Source organism: Aythya fuligula, chromosome 5 (assembly GCF_009819795.1).
Source record: "Aythya fuligula isolate bAytFul2 chromosome 5, bAytFul2.pri, whole genome shotgun sequence".
Classification (NCBI taxonomy): domain Eukaryota; kingdom Metazoa; phylum Chordata; class Aves; order Anseriformes; family Anatidae; genus Aythya; species Aythya fuligula.
This window is the reverse complement of record NC_045563.1, coordinates 28,722,876-28,742,904: the sequence shown is the minus strand read 5'-3', so window position 1 is coordinate 28,742,904 and position 20,029 is coordinate 28,722,876. Positions and strand designations below refer to the sequence as shown.

At 40.7% G+C, this 20,029-nt stretch overlaps 1 protein-coding gene across 2 annotated transcripts in view; it reads left to right on the top strand.

Moving 5' to 3' along the window:
• STON2 (stonin 2) overlaps window positions 1-20,029 on the top strand; it is a 72,688-nt gene that overhangs the window by 8,316 nt on the left and 44,343 nt on the right. Inside the window, exons 2-4 of one of the 2 annotated variants that reach the window (XM_032188662.1) lie at window positions 8,197-8,409; window positions 8,945-9,157; window positions 15,374-15,571. In XM_032188662.1, the coding sequence (XP_032044553.1) occupies window positions 8,322-8,409; window positions 8,945-9,157; window positions 15,374-15,571 (499 nt within the window). In that variant the 5' untranslated portion in view covers window positions 8,197-8,321. Of the gene's footprint in view, window positions 1-8,196; window positions 8,410-8,902; window positions 9,158-15,373; window positions 15,572-20,029 lie in introns of both variants that reach the window. The other variant, XM_032188661.1, reaches the window with a different exon arrangement.

Genomic DNA, 20,029 nt, shown 5'->3' with positions numbered 1-20,029 from the left:
CTTAGATAACTTTAAAAAAAGAGAGAATAAAGAAAAAACACGCCTTGATAATCATCACAGCAGCAAATAAAGTACAATAGCTTTTGGAGGATTTAGTAAATGGAATATATCTGCATTGCTTGGCTACGTGATTTAGACAAGAACATATGACAGTGTCTGTATCAGATGTGCAAACAAGGGTGCTCAGTAGGAGCTTTCTTTTGATAAATATGTTCCTTGTATGAATCACTTTATCGGGTTTGAAAGAAGAAAGCAGTTTTTAAAGCCATTTTCCTCCAATATTACAGATTAGAATGTCTCTTATGATAGCCGTTATCACAGAATCATAGAATGGCCCCAGTTGGAAGGGACCTTAAAGATGATCTAACTCCAACCCCCTGCTATAGGCAGGAACACCTCCCACTAGATCAGGTAGTCCAGGGCCTCATCTAACCTGGCCTTGAGCAACTCCAGGGATGGGGTATCCATATCTTCTCTGGGCAGCCTGTTCCAGGGCCTCAGCACCCTCTGCGTGAAGAATTTCCTCCTAACCTCTAATCTAAATCCCCCCTCTTTTAGTTAAAAACCATCCCCCCTTGTCCTATTATTATCTGACCAAGCAAAAAACAACTTTCTTCATATTTTTATAACCCCCCTTTAAGTATTGAAAGGCTGCAATAAAGTCACCCCGGAGCCTTCTCTTCTCAAGGCCGAACAGCCCCAGCTCTCTCAGCCTTTCTTCACAGGAGAGGTGCTCCAGCCCCCTGATTGTCTTTGTGGCCCTCCTCTGGACCTGCTCGGACAGCCCTACATCCTTCACGTGCTGGGGACCCAGACCTGGATGCAGCACACCAAGTGGGGCCTCACAAGGGCAGAGCAAAGGGGGACAATCGCCTCCCTCAACCTGCTGTGTTATGTTGAGCAATAGTTGTGACTACTGCAAATTTGCAATCCCAAAGCAGAATAAATTAACCTTTCACAAGGTAAAATGAGTATGTGTCAGAGAAAGAGAGAGACCATTGCTTTCTCAACAGCTTAAATACCCTGGTGTTGATAGCAGGAGAAAAACTTAGGTGTTCTCTCTGAAAAACAGGGGAGCTTCTGCCACAGATAAGCTGTGATGTAGAGAAAACAGCAGCTGTTGACCTTTCAGATATTAGACTTGGCACAAGTATTCCTGAGGGAGATACTTATGGCTTCCTTACCGGCACGTCACCTACAGATTCTCTTTTCTTACTGTCACTGAATGTGAGCTTCCAGCATAGCCGAGCTGTATGTTTGTGGGGCATGGTTGTATGTGTGGGTGGGTTTTTGTGGTCAAGGGAAAATAAGGGCATTTTGGGTCACCTAAACTTTAACACTAGTTTCAGACTTGCAGTCTGAATTTAGGCAGATCAATTTGGAATAATTGGGTATAGCTGTTAGTGTGGCTGCACTAGGTCCTGTTCTCAGAGAGACCCTCACCACTCTTCTGTCATCCAGTGTGCCAGATGACTCTAGTTACCTTCAGTACCACACTCTGCCTCACTCCATCTCGGTCTAAAATTGCCATCTGTATCATCAATCCATAGGACAGTGGCAGTGACCTACCTTGTAATGGCCTGAAGTGAGATTGACCAAGCTCTGAGCACACAGTGCTATCAGGGCTCTCATTACTGTTCCCTTAGGAGTAATCTGTAGTGGGCAAAGACATTGCTGCTTCCAGGGAGGCTGGAGGAGCTTCACAAGTGAGTTGTTTTGGCTCCCTCTGAACCCTAGTTCTTCCTTACCTATTGAGAACTTTCATTATATGAGTCTCATATGCACAGATAATGACTGAACTTAAGCTAAATCTGAAATCGTGGAACTCGTGTAATGGCACATATGAGAGTAAGTTAAACTGGGGCAAGTTCTAAAACATGCCAGAAATTTCCTTATGGCAATTTATAAACTGGCGGAGCTTTATACGTGGAAAAAATATGATTGTCAGTATCAGGAAATACGTAGAATAATTAAACATGACTTACTCCTGTCATTATCTAGGTTATTCGTAAGGTAATCTTTTCTCAGGCATTTAGACAGAAGCTGGTGTAATGATTTTTCAGTAATAATAAAATTCAGTTCCTTTATTTCATTGCATGTCTTTTGGGTATCTTTTTTCTTGTCATTTGTCACTGGGTTTTGTTTTTGGTGTGGCACCCTGATGTACTTAGAACTTTCTTTTGAGGCTTGAGAACAGATTTCCAATTTGGAGTTTGTTTATTATTCAGGTCATGATGTGCTGATGGTCGCTGCTTGTTGCGCGCCAAGTTGAGAGGAAAAAACATGAGCTCTCACTCATTTGGAAATGTGCCCAAGGCAGCAATCATTCCGCAGTTCATGCTATTAGAGTTGTTTTGTCTGTAGAGGTTTGCCAAACAGACATGGTCAAGATAAAATTACGTATTTTTCCTTGAGACTTTGATGCAGTTTATGAAACTTGATTGTTAAAACCAGTCGCAGTCATTTCTTCTTTGCTGTCCCTGTGGCTTAATTTCTTTTTCTGCTACCTGTAGCATAACTTGTTTATTTTTTTCCCTTCCATGGTCTCCTACAATGACTGAATGCAAACTACAGTAACCAGTTATTGTTTAGGTCCTTGGGATTGTATGGGAATGTATAAGCAAGAAAAATTGTATCATGTATGGATCACAAGATTTTTTAGTGCTGCTGCCATGTAAGACGATATACTTAGTCTTTATAAATTTAGATGAAACTTGCTATACATACTGCATTTGCAAAGCAAAACCTGAGTTTAATCATCTTGGGTTTTTGTTCTATTTTGTTTGTTTTTGTTTTCCCATCTAACTGTACTCTAGTGAGCTCTGGGTAGTGGTGATAAAGCCTGCTGCAGTATGCATCATATGTATGTGACTTGAAGCAGTTGAAGAAATGATCCTTAGTGCTTAAAATGATTAAATGTGCTAAGCTGTTTCTGTTGAATGCAGTTGAAATGTACTGAGAATCAATGTCTGAGTTTTCTGTCTCACTATGTGAGTAGCTAATTTATTTTGATAGCGTTTCTGTAAATATACCGTGTAATTGTAGCTAATTCTGAAGTATCTCAGTGGTGCCATGAACTGCTACTACTGTTAGTGTTTGTATTCACATAGTGGTAAAAGTTCAAATTAAAGTGCAGGCTCAGTGTGCAAGGTGCTGGGTATGAGACTCCTGATAATTAAGAAGATAATTACATAACTTTCTCACATATTATATTGTTGGCTTAGCAGAGAAATGGAGAAGAGTATTTCCTTTTATCTGTTGCTAGAGCAAAGGTATACAAAAGGAGAGACAAGTAACTGTGTCATGAGAAGAAATGGCTAAAAACTGAATTTACAGGGATCAGAAAGGAGATGTTTCTAGTTATAAAAGCAGTCTATCATGTTAAAATGAACATTCATCAGTATTAGAAAGGGATTATGTAAAGTCATCAATAAAAACATCAGGAGGATTACACAGCCAGTAAGTTTTATTCCAGCTCTGTAATATTTGGAGAACTGGAAATAACTGTCACCCATTTGTCACTCAGAATTGCATACCCCAGTGTGAAACTGTTAAGCAAAAAAGGGAAACTTGAAGCAGAGATTTAAGCCTGTTAGAGTTTTGAGATCTTGTGGTCAAAGTGCTGCACTGGAATTGATGGTAAGGATCACTGGGATCAGCGCTTATAACATCTAGTGTTGTGTCATATTTACGATGTAGTAGTCAAAACACCTTCACAAATTTTTGAATCACAAACTTTTGACAAAAATCTGATAAATTAGTTCACTTTTTTTTTTTTTTCCCAATTCCACAACAAAGCTTAATCCACGTAACGCAAATCCATAAGTAACAAAATCTAAACTGACATGAATTCCATTTACGTACAGAGGTGTATTGCTGGCCTCAGAATATTTTGATCCAAGAAATGTGTTTCCATCTCCTTTTGTTTGAGCTGCTCAGCATAAACTTTTGCTTTAACTGTAGCTCCCTTAAAGTAAAGGAGGACCGTTTTGTTCCCAATCTAGGCTCCAAAATCCATAGTTCTAGGAATAGCTATAGATGCTTGGGCATTCGAAAGGATAGGGAGAAAAATTTTTAAATTCTCTTAGAGTGTTCTCAGCATTGTTTAAGTAGTGGGTGTTGATTGCTTTGCTAAGGAAAGGACTCAGATTTATCTGTATTGTCAAATGGATCCCTAAAGAAACTTTACCTCTAGTAGTTCTGCAAATTGTAGTACCGTTTTATTAACTGAATGCATAGTGGCATTGGTAGCACGCTGGCTAAAGCTCCTTGTTTCATAATGGGTTGGCTTGGTGTATTTCACTGGGGATGATTTTGGAAAGCAAAGAGAACTAAAAATAATTTGAGGTGAATTTATATCTTTTACATATAATCTGCATGGGAATTAGCTTCATGTTATTCATAATTCTGTTACAAGTGCTTAGGTCAGGTGGTGGGATTAGAGCTTTCTTCTGAAAGCCGAGAGAGTACAAAATGCTCCGTGTTGTATATTTTTTTCATCCTAACATTCATCCACAGAATGCCTCTGCTCTGAAAATCTTTGACACAATAATCTTCTCAGGCTGTGTTTCCTTGCTTCCAGACTGCCTGTCTAAAAGCTGTGATAACCCTGCTAAGTCAACACAGTCATAGAATCATTAAGGTTGGAAAAGACCTCCAAGATCATCCAGTCCAACCATCCCCCTACCACCAATATTACCCACAAAACCATGTCCCTAAGCACCGGATCCAACCTTTCCTTGAACACCCCCAGAGATGGTGACTCCAACACCTCCTTGGGCAATCCATTCCAGTGCCTAACTACTCTTTCTGAGAAGAAACGTCTCCTAATTTCTAACCGAAACTTCACTTGGTGCAACTTGAAATTCCCTGTAGTCCTATCACTAGTTATCTGTGAGAAGAGGATGACCCCCAGCTCCCCACAACTTCCTGAAGTAGTTGTAGAGAGCAATAAGGTCTCCCCTGAGCCTCCTCTTCTCCAGACTAAACAGCCCCAGTTCACTCAGCTGCTTCTCATAGGACTTGTGTTCCAGGCCCTTCACCAGCTTCGTAGCCCTGCTCTGGACATACTTCAGGGTCTTGATGTCCTTCTTGTACTGAGGGGCCCAGAACTGAACACAGTAGTCAAGGTGTGGCCTCACCAGAGCAGAGTACAGGGGGACAATCACCTCTCTGGTCCTGCTGGCCACACTACTGACACAAGCCAGGATGCCGTTGGCCTTCTTGGCCACCTGGGCACACTGCTGGCTCATGTTCAAGTGAGCATTGACCAACACCTCCAGATCCTTTTTTTTCTGCATAGCTTTCGAGCCACTCTGCCCCAAGCCTGTAGTGTTGCATGGGGTTGTTGTGGCCAAAGTGCAGGACCCAGCACTCAGCCATGTCGAACCTCATTGGCCTCTGCCCATTGATCCAACCTGCCCAGGTCCCTCTGAAGGGCCTTCCTACCCTCTGGCATATCAATACTTCCTTGGTATCACCTTCAACCATCTCCTTCATTCACCAAACCGGGAATTCTGTACAAAATTCTAGCAGTGGGGAAATTGTATAATTGGAGTACACACTTAATGCCGTGCTTCATGGTAGCCTGATATTTTTTTACTCTTACTGTCTGTTGTAGGGTGTGTGTCTGCAGCATATACTGCATTTGTGTGGAGACCCAGAACCTCATTCAACAGTTTGATCTGGAATTGGAGCTGGGGCAGTCATTTCTCATGCTGTGACGTGAGGGTTTCTGTGGTGCTGAAATGAGGGGGTGCCTGGTAAAAACCCAGGAGTAAAACCAAACAGAACAAATCCAACTCCAGCCAACTATTCTAGACTTTTTTTTTGCTGTCTGATATTGAGTGGATTTAGAAAGTATGCTTGTCCCAAGCCAGTAGAATTAAAAAAAAAAAAAAAAAAAAGGCAAATCTATGCTAAAATAATGATATAATTCTCCCACATACCTGCACAGCTGAAACAGTTCATTTTCTTACCTTCTTCCAGGACTTTTTTTCCCTTGACATTTAAAAAAAAAAAAAAAAAAAAAAAAAAAGCTCTATTGGCATCTGTGTGCATTAAAAGCAAAATAAACTGTTTTCTTTTTTCATTTCCTGTCATTTCATGCTTCCGTCAGGTTTTTGCCAGGAGAGGTCAGTACTCAGTTGTTTAGGAAAATATGACTTAATTGGTCTCATGAGGAAAGTAAGATAGCAAGGTCAGCCTCTCCTCCCTTCACCTGGAGTCCCTGGGACACTAAATGTCAGTTTATTCTTTTTCTCTTAGCTTACCTCTATGCTTAGTTTTGTGGTTTTTTTTATTAAGAGCACCCAAAATCAATTCAGTCTCAGGCAGGGAAAAGCCCACACTGCATGAATGAACCTGGAGTGGAACAACCCCAGGTCCCAGTACATGCTGGAGGCCACCCAGTTGGGGAGCAGCTCTGCAGAAAAGGCCCTAAGAATCCTGGGGGACACCAAGCTGAACGTGAGTCAACAACGTGCTGTTGCTGCTGAAAAAGCTAACAGTATTTTTGGCTTGCATTAGGCACAGTATTGCAAGTACATCAACAGAGGTGGTCCTTCTGCTTTACTCAGCACTGGTGAGGCCACACCTGGAGTGCTGTGTCCAGTTCTGGGCCCCAGTACAAGAGAGACATGGACATACTGGGAACAGTTCAGTGGAGGGCTGCCGAGATGATCAGGGGCCTGGGGCACCTGACCTATGAGGAGAGGCTGAGTTGGGACTGTTCAGCCTGGAGAAGAGAAGGAGGGATCTTACCAATGTCTATAAATAACTGAAGGGAGGGTGCAATGAAGATGGAGCCAGGCTCTTTTCAGTGGTGCCCAGTGCCAGGACAAGAGGCAGTGGGCACAAACTGGAATGCTTCAGAAAATGAATATGGACCCATGAATTCTCTCTGTTAGGTGTCAGGCTGTTGTGTGACTTCCAGGCTTCTGAAGTTTTTGGCTCTTTAATGCAGCTCTTATTTGCTGATGGGCCTTTACCCCTCCCATAACTGTGTGGCCTTGAATAGACTAATCATGCTGGAGCTATGGAATGATCTACCTTCTGCAGAAAATGCTTCAAGAGTCAATATATTTAAATATTGTTCTGTCCTTTGGACCTAAACAATGTTTAGAGTAAGGAGAAGCCTCAGTAAAATATCTGTTCTTGTACACCAATATGAAATTTCACCAAAAAAATATATATATGCTAGCTGGGTGAGAGACAGAGATGCCTCGTAAAGCACATTAAAATAACCAAGTTTGAGTTTTAGAATTTTCAAGTACTTAAATACCATGGCAACAAGAGCTTCAGTACTTGTGGTGATTATGGACAGAATTCCCACTCTTTCCTAGATAGAGGCAATAGTCCTCTGAGAGCTTTGAAGTGTTCTGCAAATCTGAGGCAGTCACGGGTGCTTGTAAAAGGAGAATTTCTCTCCCTAGGCCTGACCTTCCCAGCTATTAGCTGACAGTCAGAGTCCTTGGCAGCGTCCCATCAGCTCTAGCAGACTCACAGATCTGTGTGGGGTACGTCCCATTGAATAAAGTTGCTGATGCTGTGAAAGTGTTTGCTGGGCTACCACAAAATCGTGCTTAACTCCAGGCAAGGTTTAAGACATTGTTTTTTAAACTTAAAATCTGACATACCAGTCAAGCAGCAGTGTTGAAAGTGCAGCTAGCTGAGAAGGCATCTTTTCATGCCCAGACTGTGATGAGAGTCATGGGAAATATGTCCCAGTTCCAGAACTGGATACATAAATTTTATTGATAATGAGGCATGCAGCTTATTGCTAGCTCTTGAGAAGGATCAGATATAAGTGGCAAACTGAACAAGGACATCACAACACATTAGAATTGAGGCTACGTTGCATCATAACCAAAGTTCACTGGACTGGGGGGAATTCCCTGATAACCTCTCTTACAGGGTTTCTGAGAGACATAGATCCCTGAGTAAGGAGTTGTTTTTGATGACTGACTGTTTTAACATGAGGATATTTGAAGACCCTCGGAAGCTTTAATGAAGGAGTTGTTCAACTGTAGCCTTCCTCTAGTCATAGGTGACATTCCTCTCTTAAGGATGGCAGCATTTTGGCAGTACTGTGCCAGTGATAAATAAAGTGTCTTAACATTCTGTATTTTTAAAATAGTAGCACTGGTTTCTCCCATTTATTTTTCTAAAAAGCATTATTTAATCCTTTCTTAACAGCATTTGAAAAGAAAAGAAAGCACAAAGGAAGAGTTTCTCTCTATTGGCTTATCTTCACTGTGCCTCTCTCCCAATCTGCTTCCTCCTTATAATCACCAAGTGAAGATGAGGAGCCTGCTGTGAATATGACGTCTCTGACTAGTGTCATTGCCTCCAACCAGTCTGAGTGGGTGTCCTTCGCAGATGAGCTGCTCCTCCCGGTTAAGCCACGAGGTAAGGTACTTCTGATTTTCTTTGAATTGTTTAAGACCTTTTGTTTGATTTATACTATCATATACATAGCATTGCATAGAGTATTATCATTTAGGATCATAGAGCTTGCCTTCTAAGTAGAAGTGATATGTGTAAAAGTTGAATTATGTCCTGTTACCCTGACGTAATATGAGAATTGGGGCCAAAAATGTAAAGCACTTTCCCACCTCTTAGCACAGATCTGTTACATGGTTTGGGTCTGTTCTTGGAGATATAAGGCAATATCCAATTGACCATGAAGGAAATCTCACCTATTACAATTAGGTGCAAATCTATGCCCAGTGTTAGGTTAAAAACTGTATTAGGTGAAGGAAAATTTTCCATGTACATTCAAAGGCAAGTTTTAGAGGTTTCAATAAAAAAGATGAAGTAATGGTCATTCCTACCAATATTGCTGTTTGTTTTTATTTTTTTCTTTGTCCTTTTTTTTTTTTTCTCTCTCTGTCTATTTTAGGTAGCACTGAGGAGCCTCTGGAAAAATGTTTTTCTTCTTCAGACACCTCCTCAGAAGAGAGCCATAATGTGGATGGAGAATTTCAGGACCTCTTCCGTACAGAGACAGATGATGCAGGTGACAAGCCCAAAGAGGACTCTACTGCGCTTGGGAACCATGTGTGTCCCAGAGCTGATCTGTCATCATCTATCAGAGCTTGGGTTCAGTTTGAAGATGCACCATGGACCAGTGCTTCAACCACCCATCCACAAGCAGGTGAGGCACATGCATGAAAAGGTCCATTCCAGTAACTTAACAAAATTCAGTGAGAGCCTACCAGATTTTTACCTTGCTCTTTGATCTCTGAGAGGTTGAATTTTGATTACTTTGTACTATATTTTAACACAACTAATGTTGTCAGAGTTTCAAAATGGATCATAACATAGTTCTGGATTGATCTAGCAACATAAACACAATGTCTTTTCTTCATGAAAAAAAATGAAAAGTTTCGGTGATTCATTCACCCTATACATGTATCTTGACCTTGGAGACTGCCGACATGCATTCTTGGGGAAACAATGCAGTGGTATTTGTAGTAGTGATGTTTGTTATGTACAGGTATGAACAGCCATCTGAAAAGTCTGAGCCATGTTTGCTCCTGTAATCTGGAACTGAAAGAATGTTGATTCCTGTCTGTGTTTGATGTTGTTATCTGCTCATAATCCCCACACTGCTTTTGCCAGAAGCTTAGAAAGACCAACTGCTAGTGTGGCAGTTCCATCAGGTTTTCTTTGTTGTCTTCTGATGCTCAAGCACCTTGAGATTTACAAAGACAGCAGAAGTCGATCCTATCTCCAGGACTGCATATGTTTTTGTTCCGATGTAAAAGTTCTTTCTGACATGCTTCAAACGTGCATGCAAAGCTTCCGGCTTACCTCCTCAGCTTGCATTAACTCATACAGCTATATAAGCTTCTAGCTTTTCTGTATGAACACACTTCGGTTCCTTCTCATAGGAGACTGCGGAATAATTACCCAAAGAAAACATTTAGTTTACTTTTTCATGCCTGAATTGAGATACTCTCTCAATAATACCACTTGGTTACTTCTAGTTATTAAAGTGGTTTTAAAAGTTACAGTTTCATTCTCCTCACTGAGTCCATCAAATATTCCCTGCAACGTAAATAATGCTTCTGTCAGAAAACTTGGATTAGCAGCTTTGAATTGGGCTTTAAGTTTTTTTCTATCAGCTCTCTTTGTGGGTCCTACAGGTTAGTCCACTTAAGACAGTGGTTAGAATTTTGTGCAGGACAGGTGGGGGAATCTTCAGGCAAATATTTTTTCTTTTAAGCTCTTCATTAGTCCTACTTACCTTTATGTTTGTTTTTTAATTGCTCTTAGTTGTAAATATTTACTGATCCTGGTGAAAAGGAGAGAAAGAATAGTACTCACAATTGTAAATCTGTAAAACTAAGGTGCTTTACCTCTCTATTTCACAGTTAGGTGAAAACAATACAGACCCTCCTACTTTCTCTTACTCATACAGATACATACAGCCACATACTTTTTCAAATGTAGCTGTTGGTTGCTCTTATACCACATTTCCTTCCTACTGTGATGTCCCTGTTGACTGGAAAATCTTAAGTGCACCTTCTTCTTAAACAACAACAACAACAAAATATTTGATCAGACTAAAGAAAGGTAGCTGGAAAAAAAAAAAAACTAATTTGATGGTTTATTACTTGATTTCCTGTTCTTAAAGGGATGTGGCCGAGTTTCAAGGTCTGTGCTTAGCAAGAGTAGTGCCTCTTGGTTTGTATTTTCAGACACAGGATACAGGTTGTAGACAGAGCTCTTGGATATCCAAAAAAGGTGATCAGAGAAGACTGTTCAACAACATGTCTGTTTTTAAAGAAAGCACCCATTTTTGCTCTGTAGTGCTTGGCCTAAGTGATCCATGCCACTGGAGGGATATTTGCACTCTAACTTTCAGCATCAGACTGAGATTAATGGAGGAGGATGGTTCCCCTGGCAGGCATATTGTGAGCCTTGCTTTGTTACTCCCTGTAATCCCTGTGTGGGAGGCTGCTTTTCTCTACTTACTACACAGGAAGCCTAGGGAGATTTTTTTCTAAAATGAGGTGATGTGCATAACCTGTGTTTAAGATCCATATTTATGAGCCAGTCCCACTCCTCTTCAAGACCCCGTCATTTAAATGGCCAGACCAGCACAGCTGACAGCCACCAAAGGGGAGGTCACAGAGCATAAGAGATGACAGCTATTTGTTGCTGGCTGTCTGCTCCGAGGGGGTTTTGACAGCCAGAAGTAGGATAAACTTCAGGCTTGTTCTCAGTTAATAATGCAGTCACATCTTTTTTTGTGAGCAGCAGCAAAGCCAGAATATTTCTGCTACAACCGTGATACACTCACACGGTCTGTGGAAAGCCTGCGGTGACAGCAATTGTTCATTTCCAGTAGCAAACAGCCCACATGAGAACAATAGTGAATAGCCAGTTGGAGGGGAAGAGTAGGAACACCGACTATCAACAGCCAGATTGGTGTGAGAAGGATGGAGATGTTTGAAATCTGTTTCCTGTGTAGGCAGCTGTGAAGAGCGATGTCCTGAAGTCTCAGCATCCCCAGCCATGTTCCTGTCAGGGCTCCAGCACTTAGGAAATTGTCTGTCTGTCTCTCCACACTGAAGCATCTGCACAGCTGACTAGACAGTTACCCTGACCAATGGCCAGGCTGCCTGGAAGCACATTTTGAAAATCGATTGCAAAATGATGTTTCCAGAGCACCTTGAGAGCAGAGAGGACAGGTTCTAGCAGAGACAGACGCTATCTTCTTCTGACCCTAGTGTCATGATACTTCTGCACACGTTCCTCAGAAAGTGAATCTGTCCAAAAGTGATCACCATCTGAAAAAAATATTACTTTAAAAATGCAGCTACCACATGGTGGTTATCCTGTAGGAAATATGTTTAAAAGAAAAGCAAATCTAATGCTGGACCCTTGTTCTGGTAAAAGTGAAAACATTATTGAGGGAGCAGAAACCAGGGGGACTGATAGCAAGAAACAGGGCTGAAAAGAATTCAGAAGATGAAAAGAAAGCATAAAAGCTGAGGTGTAGCAATGAAAAACATACATTGTGAGCCTTAGAGTAGAAGTTGCCTTTGTTTAGGACATTCCTGTAAACCCTTCATTCTACCAGCTTCAGACAGAATCTCTTACTTTCAAAATATTTCTGCCTTTCAGGTTTATGCATAGGTGACTGACAGCTGCATAGTCATGTGGCTTTCTCCCTGGGAAGCAGTAGCTCTTGAGTGAGGCCACAGAAATATTTAGTCACAGAAATGATGTATTGTGATGCCCTCTTCCACATTTCCCTTTTGCTGGAAAAAGAAGAAACATGATTTTTCTCATAGTTATTATCTGGCTAGTCAGACTCGTCAAACTGATACTGCAAAAATGAAAACTGGGATGTTTAGAAATCACCCAAATGTTCCTATCACAAACGTTACATAATCACTAAATGATCACAGCCAGCCAGTGACATAACATTTGCATTTGTTATACAATGGGCTTTCAGCTAGCAATCTCATATTCTATGGGTGTTAGCTGCACCCTTGCATTCAATGAGGTATTCAGCAAAGCACCAAAATTAGAGCGAGGCAAGATCTATTACATCATCTGTTCCACCCCCACTCCTTCTTCCCGAGAGCTTTGTCTAGTTTTAAATGGCTCAAGTAACTTGGTTTCATACCATGTCCCTTGAGAGGCTGTCCCACAGTGAGACAAACCTCAGTTTAACCATTTCATGATGTTTTGTCTGAAAGTGGAAAGTACGTGCAGGACAAGGTCAGCAACTGAAAACTAGACAAACTGAGATGCTGTCTAAAAATCAAGAAAATCAGAGGTCCTGTGTGATAGGAAAAAAACAATGTTTATATTTAAAAAGGTTTATGGGAATACAGTGCAGGGATCAAGGAATATGTCCTCAAAACATCTAAAAGGAATGAATGCTTAACAGTAAATCTGTTAATTAAAATCCAAGCCAATGTATTAAGAACAAATGGATGCAGAAAAATAAAAATGCAAGTAGAAGGACACGTTGGAAAACACAGAAGGAAACACTTTGGGAAACAAGGAGTTGATTTTTCACTATTCTTTGCATGCTATGGGATTTGCATTTTCCAAACAGTTCTGTCCCTGGTCTTTCAACACAAACAGATTTCTGAGAACTGCTGCAACTGCAAGGCGTTGCCTCGGCATCTACTGACATTGGAGATTGAATTCCAAATTTCTAGGAAAAAAACTATATTATTTAGGATTTCTGTTTCAGAACTTCCAGGAGGTTGGAGAGCAGCAGGAGCATCTTAGGACAGGCCTTAGCATGCAGATGTTTGGTTCAGCTTGTCTTGCTTTTTGAGACTGGTTGTTGTTTGACTCAGTATAGGGAAAAAATTTATAGTTTCAAGTTCAGGAACCTAACAGTGGTAGGTGGAAGTTGACTGTAGTAAGATCCTAAAGAATGCCTGTTACAGGAAAAGCTCTCTATGGTTACTGTTTTCCAAAATAAACGCCACTTTATTTATAAAAAAAAATTATTCTTCCAAAGTGGCACAACTAACCTACAGTGAAATTAATTTGCCCTTATGTAGAAGTGTTGTGCAATGATGTTCCAGTCAGTGTCACTCATTAGACAAAATTTGGGTTTGGAAAGCAACAAACAAAAAAGAATTACTGTTATTACATAAGTATATGAATTATTAAATCCTATGTGTGTCTAAATTAGACTGGTTTTTATATTACTGACTGACTTCAACAAAACAAAAAAGGGCACCACTGCAAATTTACAGCTAAGACCTTTTTTATAAAACACACTTAGAAAAAGTGTGTCTTGTTACTGGTTCAGATACAGAGCTCAGCGTTTAAGCGTGTCTTCTGTGTCCAATTGAGCATTGTCCATCAAAGCAACTTCAGGTAAGGTTTTAAGGTTTGCTTTTCAGATACCTCACACAATGTTTAACAAAAGGCCTGAGGGGCTGGCAGACTATAATCAGGTACTTGTCATCGCTTCTTGACAGGCATCAAGCATGACACAGTGCAGAATTACTGGATGGAGAAGTGGGGCTTTTTAGGTTGTGTTACTATAAGATAGTTGTCAGTATGTGTGATGTGATAAGGAGATAGATATACTTTCAGCTCCTCATCCTTCAGGATGACTACTCAGAAGCAGCTCAGTACATAGGCTCACAGCTGTACAAATATAAATAGATTAGTGCCTGCTTACCTGAGGGTAACAGCGCAGCTATATAAAGTAAATTTGCACTTAGCTGGCAAGGCAGGGAGCACTGTTTGCATAGTACCTCTATGCACACAGAAGGGTATGTTTTTCCATAACGAGATGGTGTCCCATCACACTGTTCTGATGGAGAGAGAGATAGAGAGAAATCCTCTTCAGTGTTAATTTGCCATTTTCTTCCAAAGTATTTGTCAGCCTGATAAAGGTTGGTTATGTGTTACATGCTGAGGCAAGAACCTCTGTATCTCAGGATGTTCTATAAACGCAGATTTGAGGTGCACTGAAATATTTGCTTGTTTAAGAGATAAACGTAGATTTACAAATTTAGCAAACAGTTATTATCCCAAGGTTAAATTAGATATTCTTTAGTTCAGGAAGATTTTTTACTGCATCTTTTTTTTTTCCTCTTTACTCACATTTGTTAACTCAAATGTTAATGTGAGTGATACGGTGGGTAGAGTTTGCAAGACAAATTCATAGTAGTGCATGAATAAGATTGTTCTATCAGCTCTGGATGATGGTTAAGCAGGACTTACTGCTTGACATGTAGGCTCTGGCAAGAAAGTGGAATGGGATTTTTGGCCTAAACTAAGCAGAAATGTTATTCATTTTATTCAGATTGGGGTACTTCATTCTGCATATTCAGACACAAAAGCCATTTCTAATTCACATCAATAGATCATCTTATTTTTATACTCTACTCCCATATGTAGCTTCCTTAAGATGACTGCTGCATTTGAATGGGCACCACAGGTACAGAATGCTTAATGAAATACAATAAAACCACTTTATAAAACCTATGGTGCTGTAAGAACTCCACTGTGTCACACAACGTAGATACTCAGATCTTGTCAGCAGTGGCAGAAGCACAAAATCTAACTGCTCTGAAAAGGTACTGCTTCTACAATACTTGAACAACAGGAAAACTAATAGTTGCCAGCAGTATGGGATGTAAGGCGGAGAGCTGAGTAGTGCTGCTCCCATCCAGTGGAGTCTAACAGTGCCATGCACTTGTTAAGTTGCTGTGTGTTTGTTATAAAATAACTGTGTTGCTGTGGGTGTTGGAATTAATACTTACAGAGTGTCAGTACGATGGTGTAGTGTATCTCTGGAATAGTGATCGTCTGGTTCTGGATGATTGCCTTGTAAGTCTCTCACTGGTGCCTGTTTGTTTCCTGCATCCAGTGTCTCCATCAAAAGCACCCAGCTGTACCTCCCCGTCCTCCAATTCGTCTGAGAGGCATGCCCATGCATCGGAGAGCAGCTGGACAACCAACTCGGAGGATACCAGCAGCCCCAGCATTGCTCCATCCTACACAGATCTGCAGTCAGTTAATACTGAGGACTTGACTAGTGGTGGAACCTCTGCAGCAGATTCAGCTGGTAAGAGGGGAGCTTCAGGTTTCTGTCTCAATCATTTTGACATTACTCAAGCACTGTGCTCAGAATTGAACTACAGGAAATGCATCCAAAGCAGAACAAACTCAAGGATTAGGCAAACTAATGCTTTTCTTTTAGGTCCAATCCCCAAGTAATCATACTTGGATTTTGCACACCCATGATATGTGCAGGCTGCCAAAGTAAGAGCCAAATGCAACTGTGTACCTGTTGGTGGACTTAGCTCAGTGAAATGCTGCAGAATTTCTTTTGCATACCACATCAGCTGAAGCTCTTGGTATATGAGGAGCTCACTCTCAGTATATTCTGGGAGAAGTCCAGTGCCCTTCCTGGTCTTCTGTGCAGAAATGCTTTTAATTCACCAAAATGTTCAGCTGAGGCAGGCATAGGTCTCCATGCTTCCTGCAGTTTCAGTGAGTGCCAAAACACAGATCCAGGCTGCTGGATGCACTGTTACTGTAGAATAACAAAAAGACAGCGTAGGAGATGACAGGTGGTGGTTCAGCAGTAGATTTTGATCCATTAAGGATATTGGCTGACTTTACAGTGATCTATTCATGCCAGATGATGCCCTGACTGCAGAGAAATTCTCTGTGTGGCATTGCAGCTCTTTGCACCTCAGTTGTATTCTAGAACCTCTGAAGCAGGAGAAATACCAGAGTGGTGCCATCAATGTCATGTGGAGCTGGGATGATGAGAACTCCTGCATGATAAAGCAGATTTTCACAGAGCACAAAAAGAGCTCCTCTTGGGCTTGCCATGTCAGAACATAAAAAGGAAAGAAAGAAGCAGCTCCAGGAGCAGGCAATTCCTGGAGCACCTGCAGTACATTGGAAGCTATCAAGCCGAGTCTGAGGACAGTCAGTGGCTACCCAGTTTGGTGAGAATTGATTTGCTGGAACCATAATAGCTCAGACAAGTAAGGCATTTAATAATGTGTTTTACTCTTAGGTGGTGAATGTAACAATGTGTGTAACAGATGTGTTTTGCTGCTCTAAAAAGAAATCAACAAAAACAAGAAATCAAATTTTGATCTATTTAGTGATGATCAGGACAATACAAATATATCAGGTTTAATTCTTTTTTAAGTAAGAAAAATGTATAGATGAGAAAAGCTTGAAAAAATCTGGTCAGTGGTCAGAGAAAAGTTATTGTAGCAATGGTGAATTTTTATTGTCTGAACACCACAGAAGATAATCTTGGATATGCTGTTTCCAAATATCACCACCTGTCCTGAATTTATGCGGCATGCAGAATGCTTAAGCATCTACTGCATGTCAAAGTTCAGGGCACAGCATTTTGCAAGGGAACGAATGAAAGCCTGAGGTAGGTCTGAATGCAGGCATACACAGAGCTGAGTCCCAGTGGTGAAAATTGTAGTGTCCAGGGCTGTTAGGCTATAAGCAGGTAAAACTAGCTGGCAATCAACTTTCTCTCAATTTACACAAGATTTAAGAGCAAAACCATTCCATGGGCTTAAGCTTTATCAAGCTCATGTGTTTATGTAAGATATGACCTCGGAAGATATCCTAGAATGATGGTAGAGACCTCAGCAGTCCTAGTCTGAAAGTTTACCCTCACTATGGGGGGGATCACAGAAAGCCTCCTGACTGATGGAGTCTGGATAAGATCAGTGATTGCCTATAAAGACAGTGAGGTTTACAGCAGTGAAGGTAAATACAGCATGAGCAGACCTGAAAGCAAAGATTTGCTCTTCAATCAGAGAGCAGTTAGAGGATGCTGTGCTTTATTGTCAGTGCTGGTTTGAACTCCAGCACCAAGAAGCCTTTTACGATACCTTTGTTATATGAGGGGACTGTTCCAGCCTGCAGCAGCTAGCCCATAAATGTGGATCAAGTGACAGCAGACTGTCCGTATAACATGGGCACCTTTATATGGTTATAACATGAACTTTACAAGCCAGGGATTGTAAAGTGCTGGGGTTTCACGGTGTTTGTGAAGCTGTATTTGGTGCTGGTAAAGTGGCCTGTAGCTTCAGAGCTTCCTCCTGTGCATTTCTGTGTTGCTCAGCTTGGATCAGCAAGGAGCATGAAGAGAAGCACTTTTGGCATTTCTGCTGTACTCTGCAACAAAAATAACACAGGACATCTCTGTTGCTGATACAATTGAAGTATTTATTCATTCTTAAATGGATGCCTGCCTCTATTAAAAAAAAAAAAAAAAAAATCTGCACATAAGGGGAGCAAGGGAGAGCTTTTTGTTATGATTTGATATTTGGAAGCCCTGAGATCTGTTCAGAAGTTGCACACAACTACCTCACAGCTAAGTGTTTCGCATTAGAACCTAGCTTAGCTTGGATTTCTGCACTTCACTGTTCATCTCTAAAATAATTTTATTTATATAAATTAAAAATAAATATTGACTTATTAAAAATTAATATATATAGGATCTATATGTATATACTAAAATAGATAAGATGTATTATACATTAGCACATGTAATATTTAATAGAATAATAAAATCTATATTACACATAATCATTAAGTTTATATATAATTATATGCATTATTTATATTATGTATGGCATATATTACTCTGATTTTCTATGATACATGCATAGGATTATCATATATATGATATGTGTTTACACGTATATACACACACACACACAGCCTTGTGTAGATGTTTGCTGTATATTTTAGGTGTTTTACTGCCAGTTCCGTTGTTGTTTACGCACTGATTGGTATCTATGGAGAGCTGGAGATACGCCAGGTTTGATGTTGACAGCTCAGCTTGCTGAGCAGTTGTCCTGTTTGGCATTCTCCTAAAACTCCAGGACTATTGGGGATTGTGAGGGAATCACTCCATTATTATTTTCTAACATCTGCATGGTTGGAGATAGAAGGTTGCATGTGTGACCCATAATGGCTCAAAATTTAGAAAGTTAATAAATAACACAAGGAATTAACTTTGAGAGTTTTGTTATTTTAAAAGTAAACAGCGTGTTTTGAGGGGATTCTGCTGCTTTCTTTTTAAAACTTGGAGATGACAGCTCTGGCAAGCTTAGCTTCAGCTATTTCTTGAAGGTAATGGAGGGCAAATACTAGCTGAAGTTTGAACTTTTCAAACTTTCCCCCTCGCCTTTTATGCAGTAGTTTTCATACAAATACTGTTTCTTTGGCTTTAGCCTGACAGATACTGAGTCCTGATATTATGAGTGCAAGAATGGTATTCTGTAGGTTTTAAACAAGCAGCTTTGAACAGATTATACAGCTGTGCAGTGTGCTGGCATTGAATGCAAGAAACTGGCTACAAGCATTGTTACAAGCTGTGGAGATACTGAACATTAATAACGAAACCAGAGGGGAAATAGCACATGCTGACAGTTACCACCTTCTGCCCAGAACTGCACTTCAGCAACGCTGTGTAAATATTAACCAACTTGTTCTGGTTCCAAGTCCCAGACACAGGACAAATCCTAGGTGGGAGAGCCTGCCAAAGTCAGCTGGACAGACTGCACAGAGGAGCATTAAACCCTGCCTTCAGGGAGGAGGGGACTAAGGAATATGATGAGGAAATAGCATCCAGAATCTGTTCTTGCACTTGCTCAGTGCCAGAAATAGAGGTTTTTTTCTTCCTCACATCCAATACTAGCCAGCAGCTAGCAATTCAGGAATTCTATAAACCAGTTTTAATCCAATATTTTTCTTAATATATTTCTGACTTCTGTAATGCTTTTGTGAGGTAGAACAGGAAAGCTAGGACTAGATAATTCAAGCAGTAGAGAAGTTCTGATCTGAAATCAGATATGCGTACTGGAAATCAGTTCTTCCTTAACACTTCATGAATGCTTTAAGGAACCCAAGAATCTCAATGTCCTCTGCATAGGTGTTGATGGAGTCGCTGTCTTTGTCCCTCCTTATAGCAGGAAGGAGAGGCACAGGAAATCTGTCACGTGAGAGAGGGAAATGTTAGAATCAGTACCACAACAAGACAAAGTATATTTCTATCTATTATGTTGAGAAAATTGTGAAACAGGCTTGGTCTGCAGTCATCTTTTAAGATCAGCAGGGAGGACTATAATATTCTGCATATCTCAGGCCAAAGAACCTCACCCAGTCTTTTCTGCACCCAACCCATAACCACAGTCTGAGATACTGCATATTCTGAGCAAGTATCTCCATAACATTTTTCTGATTAATACTAACAACAGCAAAGCTTGCCCCTATTCAGCCATCTCCAGCCCTTCAAAACTCCAAGTGTTTTCAACATGCAACTTTTTAAGTTTCAAAAAGGATTGCCCTAGTGGTAATACTTAAAGCAGAATCGAGATGTCAGTTGAGCTCAGCTCTGCCAGCCCTTGTGACCTCAGCTGAGACTAAAAGTAGTCCACTAACCTCAAAAGGTTCAGTATCTGCTTCATCTGTCCTCTAAAAAATAACTCTGATTAGTTATCTTCTCTGTTTTCCTCCCTTCCAAAGA